Source organism: Chaetura pelagica, unplaced genomic scaffold, assembly GCF_000747805.2.
Source record: "Chaetura pelagica isolate M959 unplaced genomic scaffold, ChaPel_1.0 scaffold26, whole genome shotgun sequence".
NCBI classification, from domain to species: Eukaryota; Metazoa; Chordata; class Aves; order Apodiformes; family Apodidae; genus Chaetura; species Chaetura pelagica.
In genome coordinates, this window is record NW_009953793.1 from 851,884 (window position 1) to 873,295 (window position 21,412).

Consider the following 21,412-nt stretch of genomic DNA (forward strand, 5'->3'; position numbering starts at 1 on the left):
CTGCCAGCTCAGGTGCCTTCTGCTGGCTCTGTTGCCTTCTGCAGTTTCAGTGTCAAGCACAAGCCAAGCCAGGACAGAGGGCTGAGCTTGTGCTCTGCTTCCTGCCTGACCCAACGCAGCCACGACCTTCCCTCTGCCAGGCACCACAGAAGAGCACCAAGACCATTGCCTGGAGAAGGAGAGTTGCTAGAGACGTTCCTGAAATGGTGTCCTCACCACTCATTTCTCCACTAGTCTGGACAAGACCTCCAGTCTTCCCACTGCTCCATAACAACCACCCTGGGCTCTGGATCAGGTTGGGGTGTATCAGGCGTTGGGGCTTATTCGGTACATTTTCTATGGGGAGCTCCTGGTGGCCCATGTTGGAACCATCTCCTGGGGATGTGAGGGGACTTGCCAGGAACAGCAAAAGAGAAACTGAACCCTCCACTGGCCTAATGAACAAAGGGTAGGAGAAAAGCAAAGGCCTATTGGGAGATCTTTGCAAAAGAGAAGACACTAAAGATATTGAACACCATGAAGTTTCTTGGGCAATTATTTTAAACGGTGCTTGCAAAGACAACACCATTTAATTTCAGTGAGCAATTAGAAACAGCAAAATACCTTTTTTTATCATTATCAATATTCTCTAATGCAGATGGGTAGCAGTGTATTCTGAACTCACACTGAATCCCGTTACAAGAGACTTGACACCATAAACGTCTTACTCTGCAGCTTGTTTCAGTGCAAGCTGAGACAGAACCAGCTGAACTCCAGCCACACCACCCATCGCTGCCTCTGCAGTGCCCAGAGTGGGAACTGCAGCCCCAATTCCCTGAGGCACTCGGGTACCTGCTCCAGCAGAGCAACAGGAGGGCAGGGACTGAGCTGGGCTTCAGACCATTGCCCCTTGTCCTCTCACTACACACTGGTGTAAAAAGCCCTACCCCAGCTCTCTTGTAGGTCCCCTTCAGATACTGAAAAGTTGCTATAAGCATCCAAAAGATGCCTACAGGAAGACAAAAAATATAGGTGTTGAAGCTGAAAGCAGCACCAGCTTTTCATTTATTCAAATAAACAGATTTTAGCCCAGAAACAAACATCTGGAGTTGCTAAAAGTGCCACCAGTGTTGTTATTTTGGGAGTTCAGGGCTTCTATGACAGTGACAGCCTCAGCTGTTGCACTGGAAAGGTGGACAGCATTTTGCTGGGGACTGCAGTTGGAGAGACAAATTAGTAACTTTTGTCTTCAGGTAACATTTAAAACCTACCTCATCCCACCTGCAAATCAGCTACTTCATGGCTCACCCAGTTCCCAGAGATGAAACCTCCAGGACAGAGCCCTGGAAGGCAACCACAGGCAGGGAGGAGAGAGCAGCCCTTGGCTCCATGGCAGGATGATCCCGCTCTCCAGCCAGGGCACCCCCAGCAGCTGCTCAGCTCCATGTCCTTGGGCAAAGCCTTGACCTCCAGCTGCCTCCCCTGTCACCCTGCCCCACTGGAGAAAGCAGAGCCCTGCACAGCACCCGCTGCCCACACATCAGTACAATGGAGGAACGTTTTGGTCAGGAACAAGCAGAGATATTTATTAGGTCTGGAAGCATAAAGAGTCCTGAGGAGTTACACCAGCCCAGAGGGCACGACGTGTACACCAGCTCCTGTGCTGCTCTGCCAGGGCTACACCCCCAGGTCTGGACAGGTTGCTGGGACAAACGCCACTACACACAGAGCAACATATGGCAACAACTGTGCTGGAAAGGGAGACATCTTTAAAAAAAATAATAAAACAAAACCCAAGAACTAAGTGTCCCAGTCTGACAGCTGGCAGGCACTTTGGTGTGTTGTGTTACAGGCCATCATCCCCAAGAGGACCACGTTCCTGGACCTCTGTGCAGCCTGGCTGGCACAGAACAGGTTGACCCAGCGAGCAGATGTCCCAAACCCCTTGGAAGATCCCTTCTGCAGACTTCACACCGCTCTCCACCATGAAGGATCTGGAGGTAGCAAGATGAGTCCATAACCAGTGAGAGACCACACTTTCCACAGAGAAGGTCCCAGCTTCTCTTCCACGAGGACTAGATGTTCTTTTTGCAGGCTTTCCTCCACCGCGATGGGCCAGGACCGATACACACCAAGCGTGGTTGCTCTTGGCTTTCCTGGTGTGCTGTGGCTTGTGTCTTGGCACCATTTCTTGTTTCAGGCATCAGAAGTGTAGTGGGTTTTCTCTTCCAGCTGGGGATGAAGCACATGTGCTATTCCCAGGTGAGAGCATTTGTCACAGTACATCATTAACTCTGCATTTGATAAAAATGCTTTTTCCACACCAATCTTAGCTTTAAAATGTAAAAATGTATTCTGTGTTTGAGGAAAATTTAACTTCTTTCTATATAAATGGAACAGCACATGCAACATTTTTGTTTCCCTCCTCCAATGCTAACCACCAGGCCAAGGCTGGTCTTGCACAGCAGACGTTTTGCTCTGCAGGGAAGAGAATCCCTCCTTGTCCCTCCCAATCAAAATAGTTTAATCCAGGCAAATAAAAAATAATACTGGAAGGCTTGATATGGATTTCTCCTGTAAAATTCCAGCACAAAAAGCCCTCAAGGAAAGTTACAGGCAAGTGGGAGGAAACCTTCAGTGACTTCACTACAGCAACACTAACAGGAGCTGCTGGCCATGGGCTGCTTAGGCATCTGTTCCCAGGACACCTGTTAAAAGTGTGACATTCCTAACCAATAATCAACCTGCCTTCTGCATATGAAAGAGATAAATCCAAACAGAAAGCAACAACCTCCCCTCATAATCAAAAGTACCTCTGTTTTTCACCCAGCCTTCCTCCTGTAACTTGGCAGGAGGTCACTCCTATCAACAGGACAGCTGAATCACAGTGCTCCTCATCTGCTGATGTGTCATTTATTTTTTACATGCAACCTCTTCTTACTAGGGCTCTGATAGATGGCCAGCCACTGTGTGGATGACAGCACCCCAGATCCATACAGTGCAAATCTGCCAGACACATGAATAATTCAACTTCAACTATGGAACTGCTTGTGCCATCTGCATAGTAATAAATACAGCAACGCCCTTAATGCGGCAGATTATCCAGAAAGCATTCCAAATCTCTTTAGAAGATTAGATTTTATAGAGGTACTAGAGGCACATCAACTAATAGATGTGCTGGAAGAACAGGCTGGGAGGTGAGGGTGTTATCTTCCCATACGTCACCTGGAAACTGTCCTCAGCTGCCCAAGCCTTGGCACCTTGAGGGGAAAAGCAGCAACAAATTTTCTCCTCTGCCTGTCCAGACACTTGAAAAGGAGGTTAAATCACACAGATGACAGCTAATCCTTCATTGGCCACCAGTGAGATTTTCCTTCTCTGCTCCCAGGTGCACCACCCCCTAGCTCCCAAGGGGGCTGCTCACAACACTGCTATTTCTGCTGGTTTTTGAAAGCATGGACCCTGACTGTCCTCAGGGGCAACTAGACATTAGAAAACCACAGTGCTGAATAGCTTACTGCTAAGTCAAGGGATAGGAAATTGCCAAGGAACTACTACTTATGATTATTCCCACTCAATTTTCTCAATTCAAGTTTGCCAAAGTCACCTAACTAACGAAAAAAAAATAGTTACCCTGTGCCAAACAGACTTCGTTAGCAGGGCACGAATGTGAATTTTGTTTAAAATAATCCCTGGATGTTTTGATTGCAACCAAAAGCTTCTAGCAGCAGCACCAATTAAAATGACCTCGCCATGCACACCGGTGAGTGCCCAGGAGTCTGGGCACTGGACAGGCTGTTTTACCCTGCCAGTTGCTTGCTTGGATAATCTTCTTTACCTAACACAGGATGAACAGGTTATTACTGGGGCATTTTTATAGTTTGTGTTTTTATCCTTTAGTTGGGTAACTCTGCTTTATAGGCAGGGACAGCCAAGAGTCCAGTCACACTGAAGCTCCTAAGTCAAGTCTGCACCCAAACTGGGAAAAGACCAGTGGTTCCCAGTGCCCAGCCCTGGAGAACTGTCCCCTCCCTTCGCACAGCATCCCATCCTGTCCTTGCACAGCACACAGACCAGTACCCAGCACATTCAGACCTCCAGAGTGAAGCTCTCTAGAGCACAAGGAGCCCCTTCCAGCCTGAAGTCATGTCCTTCTACATACACAGCACTTTTTAGATGCTACAGCACAAATAAGAGACAGACCAAGTCTTCACCACGACCACCTTCCCTGGTGCCCAGGAAGATGCTGTGACTCAGGAGGTCAGCCCATGAGAAAGGCATCACAAGTTCAGTCAGCATGGCCACAGCAGCAGCATGAGATTCTCTTTCCTTCAACACCTGTCCTGGAACATGCTGAAGATGTGAAAACTGCAAGTTAAAATCCTAACCATCCCTGTGAGCTGATACTGCACTCTGAGATCTCTCCTCCAGCTCCATCCCTTTCTCTCTGCAGAGCCACCTCCCCTGTCCTGCTCCACAGTCCAGACACCCCCGTGTCCTCCCCTCCCAGCACTGCAGCAGCCTGGCACCTCCACTGGCAGGCTGCCTCATCTCCCTTTTGTTTTAAATACTGATGCCTGTTCCAAAACACCAATGCTTGTCGGAAGTACGTGTGCACCAGGCATCTGGAACTGCAGAACCTGAGGCAAAACTGTCAGACAGTGCAGGTGTCCTTCCTTCCTTCCTCTCATGCAGCACCTCCAGCCCCACAGACTGACTCACTCCTGTCACTGCTGAAACACTCTCCCCTCCTGGGCTGCTGTTATTAACCAGTTAGCCCAGCACGCATCACATACACAAACCAGTTTAAAGCAAACTGGAATGCATTCAGGCTCAACTGAGCCTTTGACTTCCTATTAAAAACCAACAATAAAAACTAATCCGATCCTGATTTTCCTGTGTTTTTTTCAGCACTGATCTGCTCAGACTCCCCTCCAGTGCCATGAAGAGAGCTGGTACCAACCAGACCTATGGTCCCAGGCAGTGCCCATGCCACACATCTGGCTGCTGGCTCTACACAGCAGTGCAGGAACAGGCAGGCAGGGGTGGAAGCCCTGCAGAGGACAGCAGCATCTGGCAGCCTTCAAGCACAGAAGGGAACCTCAGAAACATTTTTAACCCAGAGAGCAAACATGTTTGAATGGCTGAATACTACCCAGGTCCTTAGATTACCTGAAGGATAATAAAGCCCAGAAATTAAGGAGTTCCTCTCCAAGGAGGAAAGGGCAGGGACACTTCCACTAGGCAGAATAAGATGAGAGCATCAAGAGGTACAGGCAGAGAGAGCAGTTCTCTGGTACAAAGCAGAACGCCTTCCCAAGGCTGGGGACTAACACCTTCTGCAAGACACACTCTAGAAGCTTTGCTGCCACGTCCAAAGAGCACACCAGTTCCCTGCTGTACTATTTTGGGATACAGCTCAGCACAGGAAAAGCACACCCAGACAAACAGCTGTTCCCAGGCTCTGCCCCTTGGTGTTCCACCCAGCACTGACCTGGTCACCTGCTGCACTGGGACACCTGGTACCAACAGGCAGTAAGAGAACTAAAACACTGGTGTTTGACTTGAAAACATTCTATTTAATTTATACAAATAACTACTAAATAGAAAAAGTAGATTAAAACAAAATAGTTATTTTTCTGGCAGAGTTTAAATGCATATTATATAGCTTAGAAGAAATAAAATGCATTTTCCCCACAGCATTCATGACCTAAAATTCTAGTTAATTCCTCCATTGCTTTCCTCTTCTAGATCAGTAAGATACTAGACACAAGGTCGTGTGGGTAATGGCTATATATATGTTCTGTACTTGAACTGAAAATATATTACAGACCACACACCTACAAATGTGAAGCACTTAAAATGTGACTATCGAGTTGTAATATGATAATACAGAAAACAATTTATGTTTCAGGTTATATTGTGTTACAAAAACATCTGTGTAAGAAATCATGAAAGAGGCCACATAAAAATAAGCTTTAACTTTATGCACTTATTTTACAGTTTAAAAAACTGGCAAGTGCACTAGTAATAAATAATTTGCAAGTTTTGTATAAACGAGAAATTCCTAGTGTTCAGCATTATTGTAAACATCAGTACACATGTAAAATGCAGCTAAAATCTGACAGTTACATTTTCAGTTTACCAAATTAATTTCCTATTATTCAGGCATAGATCAATGTAGTATACAGCCAATCATATTTTTGGCAAGTCATGTCATTAAAATTAACAGTGACAGTGCAAGTAAGGAATGCAAAGAATTCCTAGTGCAATAAAGAAGAGAAGCACAGGCAATATTGCTGATTAAAATTTACCACTTCCATGTGTTCACCCTGGGAGTGATTAGGAGAATTAAAATTAAAGGAAAAAAAAAAAAAAAAAAAAAAAAAAAAAAAAAAAAAAAGAAAAAAAAAAAAAAAAAAAGAATAAAAAAAGCTGTTCAAAGCCATTATTTAATGCCCTGATCTTGTCTTAGGATTTCTCTGTCTTCCTTCAGGCCACTACCTTTGCAACAGTCCATCCAGCGTGAGTCTTTACAGCTTGACCATGTGTGAAATGCCCCTTGTAGTCACTGAGCAAAGTCCAGGCGGTCCCGATGCCTCCAGCAGACGCCTGGTACCCACCTCTGCCTCTGCAAGCAGCCACACGGGGACCCAGCCTAGAAACTGCCTGGCCAGACCACTTGTGAACCAGACAAATGCCTTCCTGTCAGGAGAGCACCACGAGAAGAAGGTCAACAGTCAGCTTTCAGTTTATCTAAGGAATTGTCAATTTTGGTCAGAGTCTTTTTGATTCGCAGGGCTGTTAGTCTTGCTGATGGATTTTGGTACCAGCATTCTTTCATCAGCTTGGCAAGAGATGTTAATGTCTGGGGAAAGAACAAAACACACAGGTAGGTACACAGGTTGCAAGCTAAGAAGCACTAGGCTGGGTTCAGTACTAACACAATAAGGTTTTATTGCCTTATTAATACTCAATTTTCAGACCCTACTGAGAGTTTATTGCTGTATGTCCACTACACAGTTTTCATGTGCTGAAAAAACCCAGGTTTGAGAAACTGGTTAAACCAAGAGAATAACTAGACAATGGGCTGACTGGAGTGACAAGCCAGTGTAATTTAAAAAAAAAAAAAAAAAAAAAGAGTTTGGGTTTTTTTCTAATTAGGAGAACACTCTACCTAAGCTCTTCAATGCAACTGACTCCTGGCAAGCTCAATGATGGAAGCCAGAGAAGGTGCAGATTTTCTGCCTGTGAGTTCCTGGTGTCCAGCAGCACTGAACAGCTGGGATCCACAGCTGGGATTCGCAGCTGGGATTCACAGCTGGGATTCACAGCTGGCTGCTGCAGCACCACAGGCCACAGTTGTGCAACCAAAACCTCTCCTTGCCGGCCCTGCACAGACTCAAACCAACCCTCATTGCTTCAGTAACAGGGAACAAAACAGTTGGTCAACCTGGAGAGTCCAGACTGATTCTGATGAAGAAAAATACACTTCAGTACCAGCCTTTCAAAAAGAACAGCAGTCCCTGTTCTGCAGGCAGGAGAGACACCAAAGTTCTGCTCTTACTCTGCATGCCCGTAAGCCACAGAAAGGCCTACACAGGCTACCTCACCCTTAGAGAGACCTCCCCTTGGAGAGACAGTAACAGCACAGGAAGAGCAGCTTAAAATAATTACTGTTAAATCCTGCTACTAAAAGGCTCATCTGTGAGTAGCTCAGACTCAACAGTCTTAAGTTTGCTCACTGTGTTCTCTTCCTGCTCCAAGACAAAGCTCCACACCAGCATGCTTCTGGAATCAGTACAGGTGGTGCTTCTGGCAGGGAGCTCTGGGATCGTTCCTGTTTCAAGTGATAGCTGAAAATAACTTCAATAACTATTTCAAAAAGCAACAGGTCAGCTCACATCTTCTGCAAACCACCCCCAGCCACCCCCACTTACAGGGTCTGAGAACCATCTGTTGGGAATGTTGGGTCTTTGCTGATCTACACAGACCACCTTCCTCATGTCTTCAAAACTGGGATCGTTGGGAACCAAGTCGTAAAACGGGGGTTTATAGTCTTCCACAATGCCTAGTGAGGGGCAGACAAGAGAGGCATTATTTAATAACTGTGTCAGTGAAACAGCACTTCTACACAGGAAGAGAGAACAGGTGATAACACGGCCACCTAAATAGCACAAGAATCTTTAAAAGTTAACACCACAGTGTCAAGCAGCCATTAAACAGAATCACACTATCGTAGGAAATGTTAATTACTTGGCTCATATTACAATTACACAAAATAAAAACTACCTACATTTTGCAGATGCTTAAGCTGAAATGACAAGAAACAGTCACTTGCCAAATCTTTTGTAACAGGGAGCTTTGCTGACTAGCACAGCACTATTTCATAGGCTTACCACACACTTGGCATCGTTCTATGATTCCTGAAAGAGCCCAATAAGCATGGCAGCATCTACAGACCCTCATGCTGGTGCTTCACATGATTTTAGTTCTAGTTACTAAAATAGTAATAGATCTAGAGTAATTGGCACCACATGCCATCACAAAACCAAACACCTGAGAGCCTGTGACATCCAGTAGACATCAGGATTCTAGGATTCTGCATTGAGAATAAGTCTGTGTGTGTGTGCTCTCCCAGCCTGTCACAGCTCACATAAAACTGGCAGCCCAAAAAGCCTTTTGCCTACTCTAAGGCATGCAAGCAGCACTGCTCTTTCATCAGTGGATTAAGCTCACAAATGGATCTATAGGGAGCTCAGCTTGCTTAGGAAGCCAATATAAAAAGTGGTGTTCAATGGCACATATTTGGGACAGCAGCTTGGAGAAACACTGAGCAAATGAGGCCCTCTATGTACAGTAGAAACACAGGCAGAACAATGTTCAAATTGCTTTTTAGCAGACTGGCTGCTGTCCCACAGACAGACATGGAGAAAGAATAGAGGAGAATTTCCATTGCTTTGGATATACTGGAGTTGAAAAAGAGGTTCTCAAACTTTGCTACACTGGTTGGGATTTAGTTTTCTTGTTCTAGTGGAGGTGAAGATGAAAATCCCATGGATTCTCAGTAAAAAAACTTTAAATCCCCATTTATGATGACTAGTTGAAAAGGAAAATAGTCTTCAGGAAATCACAGCTCCCTTAGAAAACAGTAGGACAGCTCAAAGATGTGGATACCCAAGTAAGTTACCCTAACAAAGTAACCAGGACACTGCTGGTTGGCCCTGGGGCATTCTGACATGGATGCAGAGGAACAGAGCTCATGCCATGCTGTGCCAAGCAGCATCCCCCAGCCTCCGACTTTGAGCTATTCACAACTGCATGCACCAAACAGCACCTAAGGGCTGAACTGTTGGGTTTTGTTGTATTAGGTCATAGGCTGGACTTGATGATCTTAAAGGTCTTTTCCAGCCTTGGTGATTCTGTGATTTTAAACCCCTCCTGCTTCCACCCAGAACACAAAACAGAGTTTACTCAGAGTACAAGCCTTGTGTCTCCATACTGCCTATACTTGTGTTTCAGATGAAGCAGAGGCTTCATAGGACCCAACTGCAGAGCCTGAGCTGCGTCACACGCCGTTTCCAGGGCCACCAGGGTATTACAGAAGAACTTGATCCTGGCTCATTCACTATTCTCATGTAGTTCCCTTCCACAGAACAGGGTTTGGAGCTGGCTGGGTCAGAGAAGACACACAGTACTGGATATGAGCTGGGCTGGCTCTGGCCTTCTCTCCAGCAGAGCCGGGACTGAGCAATGGACCAGCCCATGTCCCACCCCAGCAGGGCTGGCTCGGCAGAGCCCCTGTCACTTCTGTCCCACCCACCTGAGCTGCCTAGACCTGTGACATGCTCTCCTCGCCTCCTTCCTGGGGCCAGCCCCCCATCCACCACCAGGGATACTCCAAGGACTCTCTCCAGTTGGAGAGTAGTGTAGGTGAAAGAGACCTGGGGGTCCTGGTAGACAGGAGGATGACCATGAGCCAGCAATGTGCCCTTGTGGCCAAGAAGGCCAATGGCATCCTGGGGTGCATTAGAAAGGGTGTGGTTAGTAGGTCAAGAGAGGTTCTCCTCCCCCTCTATTCTGCATTGGTGAGGCCACATCTGGAGTATTGTGTCCAGTTCTGGGCCCCTCAGTTCAAAAAGGACAGGGAACTGCTCGAAAGAGTCCAGCGCAGAGCTACGAAGATGATTAGGGGAGTGGAACATCTCCCTTATGAGGAAAGGCTGAGGGAGCTGGGTCTCTTTAGCTTGGAGAAAAGGAGACTGAGGGGTGACCTCATCAATGTTTACAAATATGTAAGGGGTGAGTGTCAGGGGGACGGAGTTAGGCTTTTCTCAGTGATGACCAGTGATAGGACAAGGGGTAATGGGTGTAAATTGGAGCATAGGAGGTTCAAGGTGAATATCCGAAAAAATTTTTTTACTGTAAGAGTGACAGAGCACTGGAACAGACTGCCCAGGGAGGTTGTGGAGTCTCCCTCACTGGAGACATTCAAAACCCACCTGGATGAGTTCCTGTGTGATGTACTCTAGGTGACCCTGCTCTGGCAGGGGGGTTGGACTAGATGATCTCTCGAGGTCCCTTCCAGCCCCTAAGATTCTATGATTCTATGATTCCTAAGTTCATTGAGCAAAGGCAGAGTGAGGATGAGGATTGCTCTAACTCATCCTAGTCAGGAACACACTTGCTCCAACACAGACTGTCCACAGATGAGGAAAACAGATCTGTGGCAGAGAGCAGATCTAATACACATTAGTCTTAAACTGAAGTAACTCACACACACTGCAGCCTTTTCTTCACCTTTATTCCTCATTACTTTAATGTCAGCTGATCCTGTGCATGCACAAATCCAGCTGGTCCTGTGCATGCACAAATCCAGCTGGTCCTGTGCATGCACAAATCCAGCTGCTGGAGCAAAGCAGGTCCTACACAGGCCTCCAAGCAATGGACAGCCTGGCAGATGGACAGTCATCCCCCAGGGCTGGCTTTGGGCAGTAACTGGCTTTCTGGCCTTATTACCAAAATTGAACAAGATCTCAACACTAGGAATGACTGTGAAGATTCCCAAGGAACAGGACTGTAAGTGCCAGGTGACAGGTCAGGAAGGATGCAGCAAAGCACTGTGCACTGGGAAGGGAGCACATTCCAAAGCAGTGAACAGCCAGCCTGCAAGGAGCAAGCACTGCTCTGCTTCAAGAGAGCAAAACACTGATTTGGGAGTTTCAATCACATTTTTCAACTACAGAGAGATGTGCCGAGAGGCTTCTGCTACAGCACAAAGATGATACACCAGCACTCTTGGTTGTGCTGAAGGAGTTTACTACCACGTTTTGCTCCTTACACTAAGCCACGACAGAAGAGTATCGAGCATCACGGCATCACCTTGAGGACCATTAGGTAGGTTAAATAAAAAAATAAATTAAAAATAAACATTTAAAAATAAAATTTAAAAATAAGAATATTAAAAAGATCAGACTTATTAGTCAGATTACAACAACTTCAGAGTCTACATGAACACAAGTACTAAGCCAGGCTGACTCACTGGAACAGACTCTGCATTTCCACCCAGAAAATGAGAAGACATCAGTGTGGGACAGCAGCAAAAGTGTCTATCCCAGACAACTGACAAGTGCTTCTAGCTCTCCCAAGACACACCACCACCAGTCCACACGACCATGCTCCCTTCAGCGTGCTCACTTCCCATGCCAGTCTTCCAACAAATCAAACAGGGTTATTTGAGTGACCACCCGATGAAGTAGCGATTTCCACACAGTTAAACATTTGGATTTGAGAGAAAATGTTCACTTCATTTCAAACCAGTGAAAGGAAATGTAATTACTTATAGCAACAGCCAGAAATCCTGAGCAGCAACCACCACACCAAAAGTCTATGGAAGTTCCCGGGCTCCTGCAGCCAGCCCCATGACTGCCACCAGCTTCCAGGGAGACAGAAGCTGCTCCCCATGGACCCTGCAAGTGACACACCACTAGAAGAGCTGTCCAACCACACAGGTTGCCCTGCTCTCTCCATCACAGAGAAAGCCCTGAAGGCCATCTGCTGCCTTCTCCTGTCCCTTGGGTCCAGAGAACACAGCCTGAGCTTCAGACATGAGAAAGCACTCCTGAATTGACAAGCTCAAGAAAACATACCAACAGATGCCCAGTTTAAAGGTTCTTAAATTCAGACTCCCTTACTAACAAAGCAACTCTGTGCACTACAAAACAGGACTGGAAAGGGACCTTTCCCAAGCAGAACTGTATCTTGACAGAGTCCTGCTTTGTCAGTGCATTTGACTCAGTAAAGCAAGAGCATTCCTGAATTCTGATCACTTCTAACATTTTTTTTTCCTGTTCCTTATGTGTTGACAGAAGAAACAGTCACCTAAGAGTATTCACTGTGGTTTAACAACACAAGGAAAAACCTTAGAGACTTCATGATTTAAAATTTTAACTTGACTATTTGGAATTAATTATTTCTCATCACAATTTTAGATGTAGGGAACCCTCTTCCTTCTCTGCCTAAACAGAAATGTCAAAACCACTCAGCCATCGTACCCAGCATACCGACAACTTCACCACGGGCAGCCAAGTGTCAGGAATCAAAACACTTCGGATGTGTGTGGAAATATTTCACTGTGTGTCCTGTGCATTCTGGTGGCAGAGGCTTTACCATGAGTTACCCTTTGCTGAAGCCGTCCTGCAAAGAAGCAGAGGAGCCCAGGACTCACCATTGCTCACCATGCGCCTGGCCACCTCCCAGAGGACCAGCCCGAAGGCCCAGATATCGACCCTTTTGTAGGAGTCGAAGCAGTCGGCCTGGATGGTCTCATCCAGCACTTCTGGAGCCATGTAGCGCTTGGTGCCCACACGGGGGTTGTTCCCCACATCCAGCTGATTGGTGCTTTGGGAGTGCATGACTGCCAGACCTGGAGGAGAGAGAAAACAGCAGTGTCAGTCCCCCCTAGAACCACAGCACGTCAGTCCAAAAGGCACGTGAGCAGTGACACCCGTCAGGCAGCTTCCTGAAAAGGAGCTGAGAGTCCAAGTGTCCAAGGACCAACTGGGTCAGCTCCAAACTAGCTCTCAAGAACTGCCAGTGTCCATAGACCTAGACCAATTATCTCCTCAGGGATTACCATTAAGCATGTTACTGCTCTGTTGCAAAATGCTGTCATTAAGTGTTTCGCAGCCACTGGATGTCACCAGCGCTCTAGGCACGTATACACAGAGGGCAGGCATCTGCTGCTTGGAAGAAAACAATTTTACATGGCACTCTATTTATAGACTTTTGGGTAGGTGGACACATCCCAACTGCGGGGAAGAGAGAAGAAAAACACTGCATTACGGATACATACGAATATACAACTTAGAAAATAAAGCTGGAAAATAAAAAACACCATTATTTGCAGTAGTTTGAAAAATAAACATCATCAAGCTGATCTAAAATGACTCAGTGAAAACCACTCTACCTGGTCTCTTCTAATTACTAAACATTTAAGCAAAGAACACTATGCGAGGGACTAAATTACTGCAAATTGAGAAACACAGAGAGCACTCATTTTGCCATGGTAAACAGAGAGCACAGCAAATTGAACAGCAACAGGTGCATGACATAACTAAGCAATAGAGAAGATGACACAAACTCTCCCTAATTTTCTCAACAGCTCTTGTAAGTATAACATATACTACCTACATTTAACTGGAGTTTATTTTAGATCCAACTTAAAAAGCTTTTTAACCCAGTCCCACAGAAAATTAACCTATTATTGTATCCGTGTTGTACTTCTTTCCAAAGAATGGTCAATTCTTCACTGTAACAAAAATGTGGAAAAAATTTTCCTTCCATTTAAATGCACTTCAAGTAATTTCAAGCTGCTAAGAAAACACTTATGGCACTTCTAGAAAGATACCATCTACTAAGTCCATGACTGCTGAGCAGAGAATTTGGAAAGCCTGCTCTTCAGATAAAAATATTTGTCATAGATACATACACACACACGGGACATATTTTCACAGTTATACATTTATATATGTGTTTTTCTTTACATTAATTTATATTATGCGATATTATGGATCACATTTTTAAAAACCCTGCACACTGGAAACAAAGCTTAGAAAACAGATTTCCTGGCAAACTCTGAAGACATGAAGCCTTTAGAGAATGCTTTGATAAAAATCTTCACACTCCATCCAAACTCAGCAAAACAGATTCAATAGATTGACAGGTCAAAGGTTCTTGGCTGAGGGATGCAAGTCAGCAACCCGCACACTACAAACCAAGCAAGTGTTGCAATAAGGTCAGGAGACAATGCTGTTGTAATCAGATTCTCATCATGGTGACATCTGTGGTGTTTATGAGAGCTGGGGAGCAGACACCACACTGCTCCCATGCCTTCTCATCTCGGCAGGTAGTAACTTCACTTATGGACACACAAGTGCCTGTCAGAAGAGCCCATACACAAAAGCTTGACAGGAATACAAATGAGTGAAACACTCCAGGTTTCAGTACAATACAGAGGATTTCTTGGTGTCTTGGAGTATCTGCTAAAACCAAACATTGAGCCAATACGTTTTGTTAGCATTCGCTGCACCTCCCTTACAAATACCAGTACTTGTTCCCCTGGGCCATCCAGTCCTGCACGTGGTGGGCAAGGGAAGGGAGCTGGGATCTTCCTCCTTTATAAGCACTATTCTGCTCTTTATCAAGTTGCTCAACAAAGACCTATTACCATGGAGCAAACTGCTTTGGAATGAGCAGGGCAGGACTCTTCCCCAGCAGTGACAGATTGCAGAGAGACTGACACCCATCCCTGGACTTTATCACAGTTTCTGCTTAGCTGGAACATTGCTGGAGGTTTGTTAACTGCAATCCAGGTACATGGGCTGCTGCTCAAGGTACTCCTTTCCAGCATGCCTGCCAGAGGACAAGCAGCCAGTTCTCAAAGCTCCTCAAATGTGCCAGCCAGAAGCACCAGCACTGAAGGGCAGCACCCACCAGGCTACACTGCAGGCCAGGTGTACAGCAGCCAGGCTGCTGCCAAAACAGCTGGGGTGCTCAGAGACCTCAGTCCTCTGTGCTTGCAGAGCTGAGCCCTGTTCTCAATGGGCACAGTGCCCCTCCAGAGACTGCTGTGACCAGCAGAGCCCAAGTCCAGCTTAGCTCTGGGCAGCTGCAGTGAGCCCTTCTACCTGCTCACACCTGCCAATCTCTTAAGTGCCACTTGTCTTATGTGGTGCTTGTGCTGAAACAGAGACCAGAGGAGGAAAAACATGACACAGCTATACAGCAAGGCATGAACATATGGCATGGCAGAAGCAACAAACTCTCTGGTAACTCTCCTTTATAGATAAGGAAAAAAAACCCCAAAGGACATGTCAGACACATGCCTGGGGATTTCATAATTCAAAAAACAGCTACTTTACCATCAAAAAATCCCCAAGGAAATGTTTACTGCACTGCTCTGTCAGAAAACCTCTCTATTTCTCTAGAGGCTTCTGATCCAATGTAGTAGATTTCACTTGATTAGTGTGATGTCAATCAATGCCCATATGTGCTGCCCCCTCTCAGTGTGAACTACAAATTGGTTTAAAAGCCAATCTTTGAAGCTTTGTATATTCAATTTCCTACTCCATTTTTTACTTGCTATTCCCTCTGCAAATTTAGACAGGCCCAGGTACATGGCTTTCATGTTTTCTCTGTGTGTCTCCTATGTCTTCCAGGTAGAAGTCATTGGAAATATGCAGTAGAATTATTACTGAAAACAATCCCATCTTCCACTACACTTTGCCCAGCCAATGAACCCCCAATACTGTTCTTCTACCACTATTTTCTCCCTTGTCATCCACCAGAGAAAGGAAAAAAGTACAGTCACACATATGCTCAAGGTGCAAACGAGCCAAACTGCTACAGATGTTTCTCAATGTACTACCAGCTCAAAGCCTAAACCAGATGTTCATGGAGAACCCAGTTTTGGGCTCACTGAAGTGTCTGGCTAAAGATTCATGCTGGACAGACCTACAGAGAGTGGGACAGCGAGTGCTGTAGGTGTCAGGGCATTTCTTAGTACAGAAATGAGCTGAAGGCTAACTGCTCCTGTCTGCCGGGATCCATGTGGAATTTCCCTGTGAAAACCAAGGAAAGGCCCCACTTTTCAGCTCTGCCCCAGAAGGCAGAGGCTGCCCTGGCCCCTCGGCAGCAGGGAGGTCGATAAGCTCTAAGTGCCACCTAGTGGCTGTCGGACACCTCCAGGGTGACAGCAGCTGTGGTCAGGGCTGTCCCAAGGCTCCTCTAAGGCTTTCACGTCTGAGAGCTGAACTGCACTGAACTCACCCAGATCTGCTATGCAGCACTGCCCATTCTTCTTCACGAGGATGTTCTTGCTCTTCAGGTCCCGGTGGGAGATGGCCGGCTTGCCCTGCGTGCCGAAGATCTCGATGTGCAAATGAGCCAGCCCGCTGGCGACTGACAGGACGATGCGCAGGCAGCTGACCGTGTCCAGGGTGGTGAGCTGCAGGTAGTCATACAGAGAGCCCATCTCGTGGTAGTGGGTGATCAGCCACAGCTGGGTACTGGAGTTCCTGGAAGTCATATCAGATGCAATAAAACCTAGAAAGAGACACAGAAAAGCAGAGAAACAAAATAAAACGAGAGTGCTCCTTCAAGACTCCCCCAAGAAAAGAACCAATAACTACAACAGGCTGCAGGCCAACCTTGATGAAAAAAGAGCTGGCATATTCTGGAGCTCTAAATGCAAGTCTGTGCACAAGAATGTATTTATGTCTTTTGTCAGTCATACCAAACACTACTACTCCCTTTCTTTCTTCATTTTGAAGGACTTGGGAAGGTTGTAGCACATCTGCTGTTGCCCACTTAACAGGGTTACACTGGAGAGAAGCAACACCTCCAACAGACAACGGACAAGCAGCCAGTGCTGGCGGCTGAAGAAAGGGTTAAACCTGTTTCACACCCATATCACACCCCAACAGACACTGTGTTGTGCCAGATTCACACTCATACCCAAGGCCAGCCTATAAGGAACACTTCAACCATCAGAAGCTTCTTGCTGTTCCCCGAGGAAACGTGACACCCTGCTGACCAGAGACTGAAGCAGAACATCTCATCACAGCACCAACTGGCTCTCCAAGGAGCTCCCATTGTTTAGGAGACTGCAGAGGGATTGCTGCAGCCTGACAAAGTACCAGACCTGAAGAACTGCTCTGAGCTGCTGCAGGCTCCAAATGCCTGACCCTCCTACCTGAACACCAGCTCACAATAGAGCCATGGGACAGCCACTGGATACAAGAAGTGGCAGATGGGCAAGGAGACTGCAGCTGCCCCAGAAGACTAGCATCCAAAAAACAAACAACAGTAACTCTTCTACTTTAAATACTAGGCAGTTTAACTGATGTGCAACTTACTTCCATGGTGAAGTAAGCCAGAGCACCTGACAGCTGTATTTCACCATAATTTTCTACAAAGGAACAGGGAAAAATGTCTTTGAAATGCATTAACCTCAAGAACTGTTTTCAAAAACGTGCCTTAAAAATGAACCCAAAATTCAGGAGTAGCTCTCTTCCTGCTACCTCTGATCTTCCAATGTATCAGCACACTCTTGACCTCGACAGATTTAGCTGGGAAGAACAAAACTTTTATCCCAAGTTACAGGAAAAAATAATGTTTATTAAAAGCCCACATATGACATTTTCAGAAAGGACACCCACTAGTTTCCCTCCTGAAGTCAGGTTTCTGCACAATGTGACACGTTTGTAATCTGTGATGTTGTTTAACATTGCATCTAAAAAAACTCTACAGAATAGCCAAGAAATTTGACAGTTATCAAGAAAGACTAAACCCAGACAGAGGAACATGGGAAGTATGTAATGTGATTTCAGCCAAGCTACTTGCTCCCTCGGGAAGGAAAGTTCAATAATTCTCTTTTCAGGAGGCCACCAAATTCTTTTTGTAGTAACAAAGGAACTGCTTCAGGAAACATTAGACAAATGTCTAGCAGAGTGAGCTATTGAGCCAAGGAATACTCTCTGACAGGAAACAAGAACAGAAGCCCAAGTAAAACTGATTGAAGACAGACAGGTTGTGGGTGAGGTAATGTCAGCACACAGAAAACATGCTGCTGCTTTTATCTGTAAAGGTGGCACATGAGTGAAAGAAGGTCATGCCTACTGGGGATCAAAAAGGCTGCTTCAACTTCAACTTCACAACACAAAAAAGCCATTTTCTAAGTTCTCTAACTCAGCACACAGGGTACAAGGGATGGAGAAGATTCAAAATCCTGGTACATTTTTATTTACAGGAAAATTAAATACAAAATAAGGGGGCAACTATAGCAGAAGTTTAACCACCAAAGGAGCTTAGTTTGACAGTGATTCACAGGTGCTACAGCACTTTCTCCAGTTGAGACTCAAGACTTCAGCACCTTCCTGCAGGTGTCCCCCTTAACATTTCCCTGCAACTATTTACCACAGACACAAAAGCCTAATCTCAAGGACTGCAAGCCTCCCATCAAGTGTGCAGTGCTTTGCAAGTGAACTGTTGAGTTGACTCACCTTTACTCCAGCTACACTAAGAAACACCAGTGTGGTTGTTCTACTCACCTAAAATGTTCTCATGCCGCAGCAATACAGTGTTGTACAGTTCTGTTTCCCTGAACCAGGATTTTTCATCCCTAGAAGAGAAGATCTTCACAGCAACATTTTCTCCCTGCCACTGACCCCTCCAAACTTCTCCGTAACGGCCCTTTCCTGGCGGGAGAAAAAGCACAATAAAATCATCTTAGGGTGGAAGGACAGGATGGGCTCATAGGATGGAAATTTGACAGGTATGTCCCAAATATCACACTGATGCAGTTTGGTCAAACCTGCATCCACCTTTACTGCTTTTACACTTATGCTGAGCTCCAGTGTCCCTCGATTTTTCCTGTTTGTTTAAACTGAAAGCTCTGAGAGCACAAGTGTCTTCTCCTTGCATGCTGGTACAGTACACAAAGTGTTTGTACTGGGCAGGTGTCATTATTCAACTACCAAGAACACCCATCCACAAAGAAAAAAGGATAAAGAAAAACCCACAAAAAACCCAAAACACCAAAACCCACCCCATCCTGCAGAGATCAGGGCACAATGTCTGCATGCCAAGCTCTTTACCCAGTTTAGGAAAATGTATGAAATCACCAACAGCAAAACAACATCCCAGACAAGGCACAGTGGAAAGTTCTGATCTACCCTTTCCCCTTGGAGCAGTGCATGGTGCCAGATGTGACAGCTACAAATACCTAAACGGGGCCTTCCTGGCGCTGCTGCTCTGAGCTCCTCAGCTGCACCCATGGACCAAGCAGCATCTCCTCCCAAACGAGGAGATGTACCCACACCCCTGCCTGGATGCTGTCACCCAGCAGAGACTGCAGGCACAGGTGGCACATCTGGTGCTGCTCCCCAGGCTGGAACATGGGGGTCTGGAAACAGGGCCCCCCAAGCACACTTGGGAGCAGGCAGCATTCCAGGCATGCTATCCAAAAGCAAAGGCAGGTCTATATCCCAGGCAAAATCATCATGTGTATCATGTTGCACAGCTCCTGATGAAGAGAAACTGCAGATCTCCAGAGGATGCACACCCAGGTTCTATGCAACAGTGAACATCTGTGCCTACTCCAGACATCTTAGGAGCCAGCAGCAAAGAAACACTGGTAACACGTGGGCCCAGTCCCTATGGATTAATCTGGTTCAGTCTGGAGCTTGATTTAACACCCTAATGAGCTAAAACTTCTAGTGACTTGCAGGAAAGTGTTAACCCATTCTGAGTTCAAATCACTGAAGAAGCAGCATAAAAAGCATCTTTAAAATAGTGTTTTGTTTTGGGTTTTTTTTCCCCCCTCTCTAATAGCATCAATCACTACCATGCCTTCCCCAACCCTGTAGTGCCAGTGTGGCATCTTTGCTCAACAACTGCCTTGACACAAATGCTTCTGAAAATACTACATTCAAATTTAATATCATTCAAACAACAGGATATACATGCTAAGGAGAAATGTAATGGGTCCTTCAAAACTAACACTGAAGTCCTGAAAAAAACTAAAGACCCAGAAGAGTTTTAGTAAAGAATTACTAGAAAGATTCTCTCTTTTAGGGGAAGAGCAGCAACAGCACCCCACTGCCTGCAGGGTCCCAAAGCACCACTGCAGAGCAAGTACCACAGCATGTCAGGGGTGGGAAGGGACCTTGAAAGATCATCTAGTCCAACCCCATTGCCAGAGCAGGATCCCCTAGAGTCAAGTAAGCTACAAAAACACTCATGTTTCCACGCACACTGCACAGAATCACCACTTTTTAAAATGCCACTTTGCTTGATACTTCAACTCCTGATCTCAAATCCAGATCATCCTTTCCCGATTCTAAAGCTTTCTAATTGAACATCATTTAATGAACAAATGTTTATTTCACAGTCTGACAGTTTCAAATTTAAAATTGAGCTTAGTTTTCTAAAAGCACAGTTTATTTCTCTTACAAAGGATCCAAACAAGCCAAGTTTGTGCCTTCTAATGTCACCTTAATGAAGAAAGCTTGAATTTCTTCAGTCACAAGGCACAGATAATATATGTCCCTTTCTTCTGCATAGACCTGAAAGGAATTTTCTCACTTCCCTTTCAAAAGCCAAATATGTTCTGTAATGTGAACCCTGAAAAGCTTCAGATATTATACAAGCAACTGAGGAAAATCAGGTAATTAGGATGAAAGAGAAAGTGTTCTCTCTGAATTTGTCACCAAAACTTGGCACTAGACCTGACCAAGATTCATACTCACCCACACACTCTACAAGCGTGATCTGGCGAGCTACTGTTCTTTGCACCAAGAAAGGAAGTCCAGAACCACTTCCAGATGTGCAGGAATGATCCAATAAGTCCTGTTCAAAAGGAAAAGATGTTTGTAGCCTATGAGAAAGAACCTTTCCCCCCCCCCCCATTTAAATACACAAAGGTACTTCAGAGGACCAGTGAAGTTAAAGCTCACTGGTATCTCAACAGCTGTGGTGCCATCTGACCACACTGTACCACCACTGTACAGGTGGACAGAGAATACTGCTTGCACTTTATCACTTTGAAGAACATCACATGCACAGAAGAGACTGGTAGGGGAGCCATAACTTATGTATAATCACTTTCTGTTGGAAATTTTATATATAACTAGGAGTAACAGTTCTCCAGCAGAGGCTCTTTGCTCCTCATTCTGCTCCCTTCCATTTTCCTGTCCCACATTTTCTTCTCCCCCCATCTTAGTCCCAGCCTTCCTCCCACCTTCCGTTCCTGCCCTTGCTGTCCCCTGCAGTTGGTGAACTGGAAACAGCTTTAACACACACAAAGTGAGGGAGCGTTACCTGTATCACCTGCAGGAGATGTTAAGGAAAATGCTCTGGAGCATTGGTGACA

The 21,412-nt window shown here is 45.7% G+C and overlaps 1 protein-coding gene across 1 annotated transcript in view; it reads right to left on the reverse strand.

Moving 5' to 3' along the window:
• Positions 1 to 6,411: 6,411 nt before the first annotated feature.
• Positions 6,412 to 21,412, reverse strand: part of ACVR1 (activin A receptor, type I) — a 25,348-nt gene continuing 10,347 nt past the window's right edge. Inside the window, exons 4-9 of the mRNA XM_010001067.1 lie at positions 20,790 to 20,889; positions 18,591 to 18,737; positions 16,309 to 16,584; positions 12,707 to 12,904; positions 7,920 to 8,050; positions 6,412 to 6,847 (exon numbers count right to left, since the gene is read on the reverse strand). Of these exons, the coding sequence (XP_009999369.1) occupies positions 6,713 to 6,847; positions 7,920 to 8,050; positions 12,707 to 12,904; positions 16,309 to 16,584; positions 18,591 to 18,737; positions 20,790 to 20,889 (987 nt within the window). The 3' untranslated portion in view covers positions 6,412 to 6,712. The remainder of the gene's footprint in view (positions 6,848 to 7,919; positions 8,051 to 12,706; positions 12,905 to 16,308; positions 16,585 to 18,590; positions 18,738 to 20,789; positions 20,890 to 21,412) is intronic.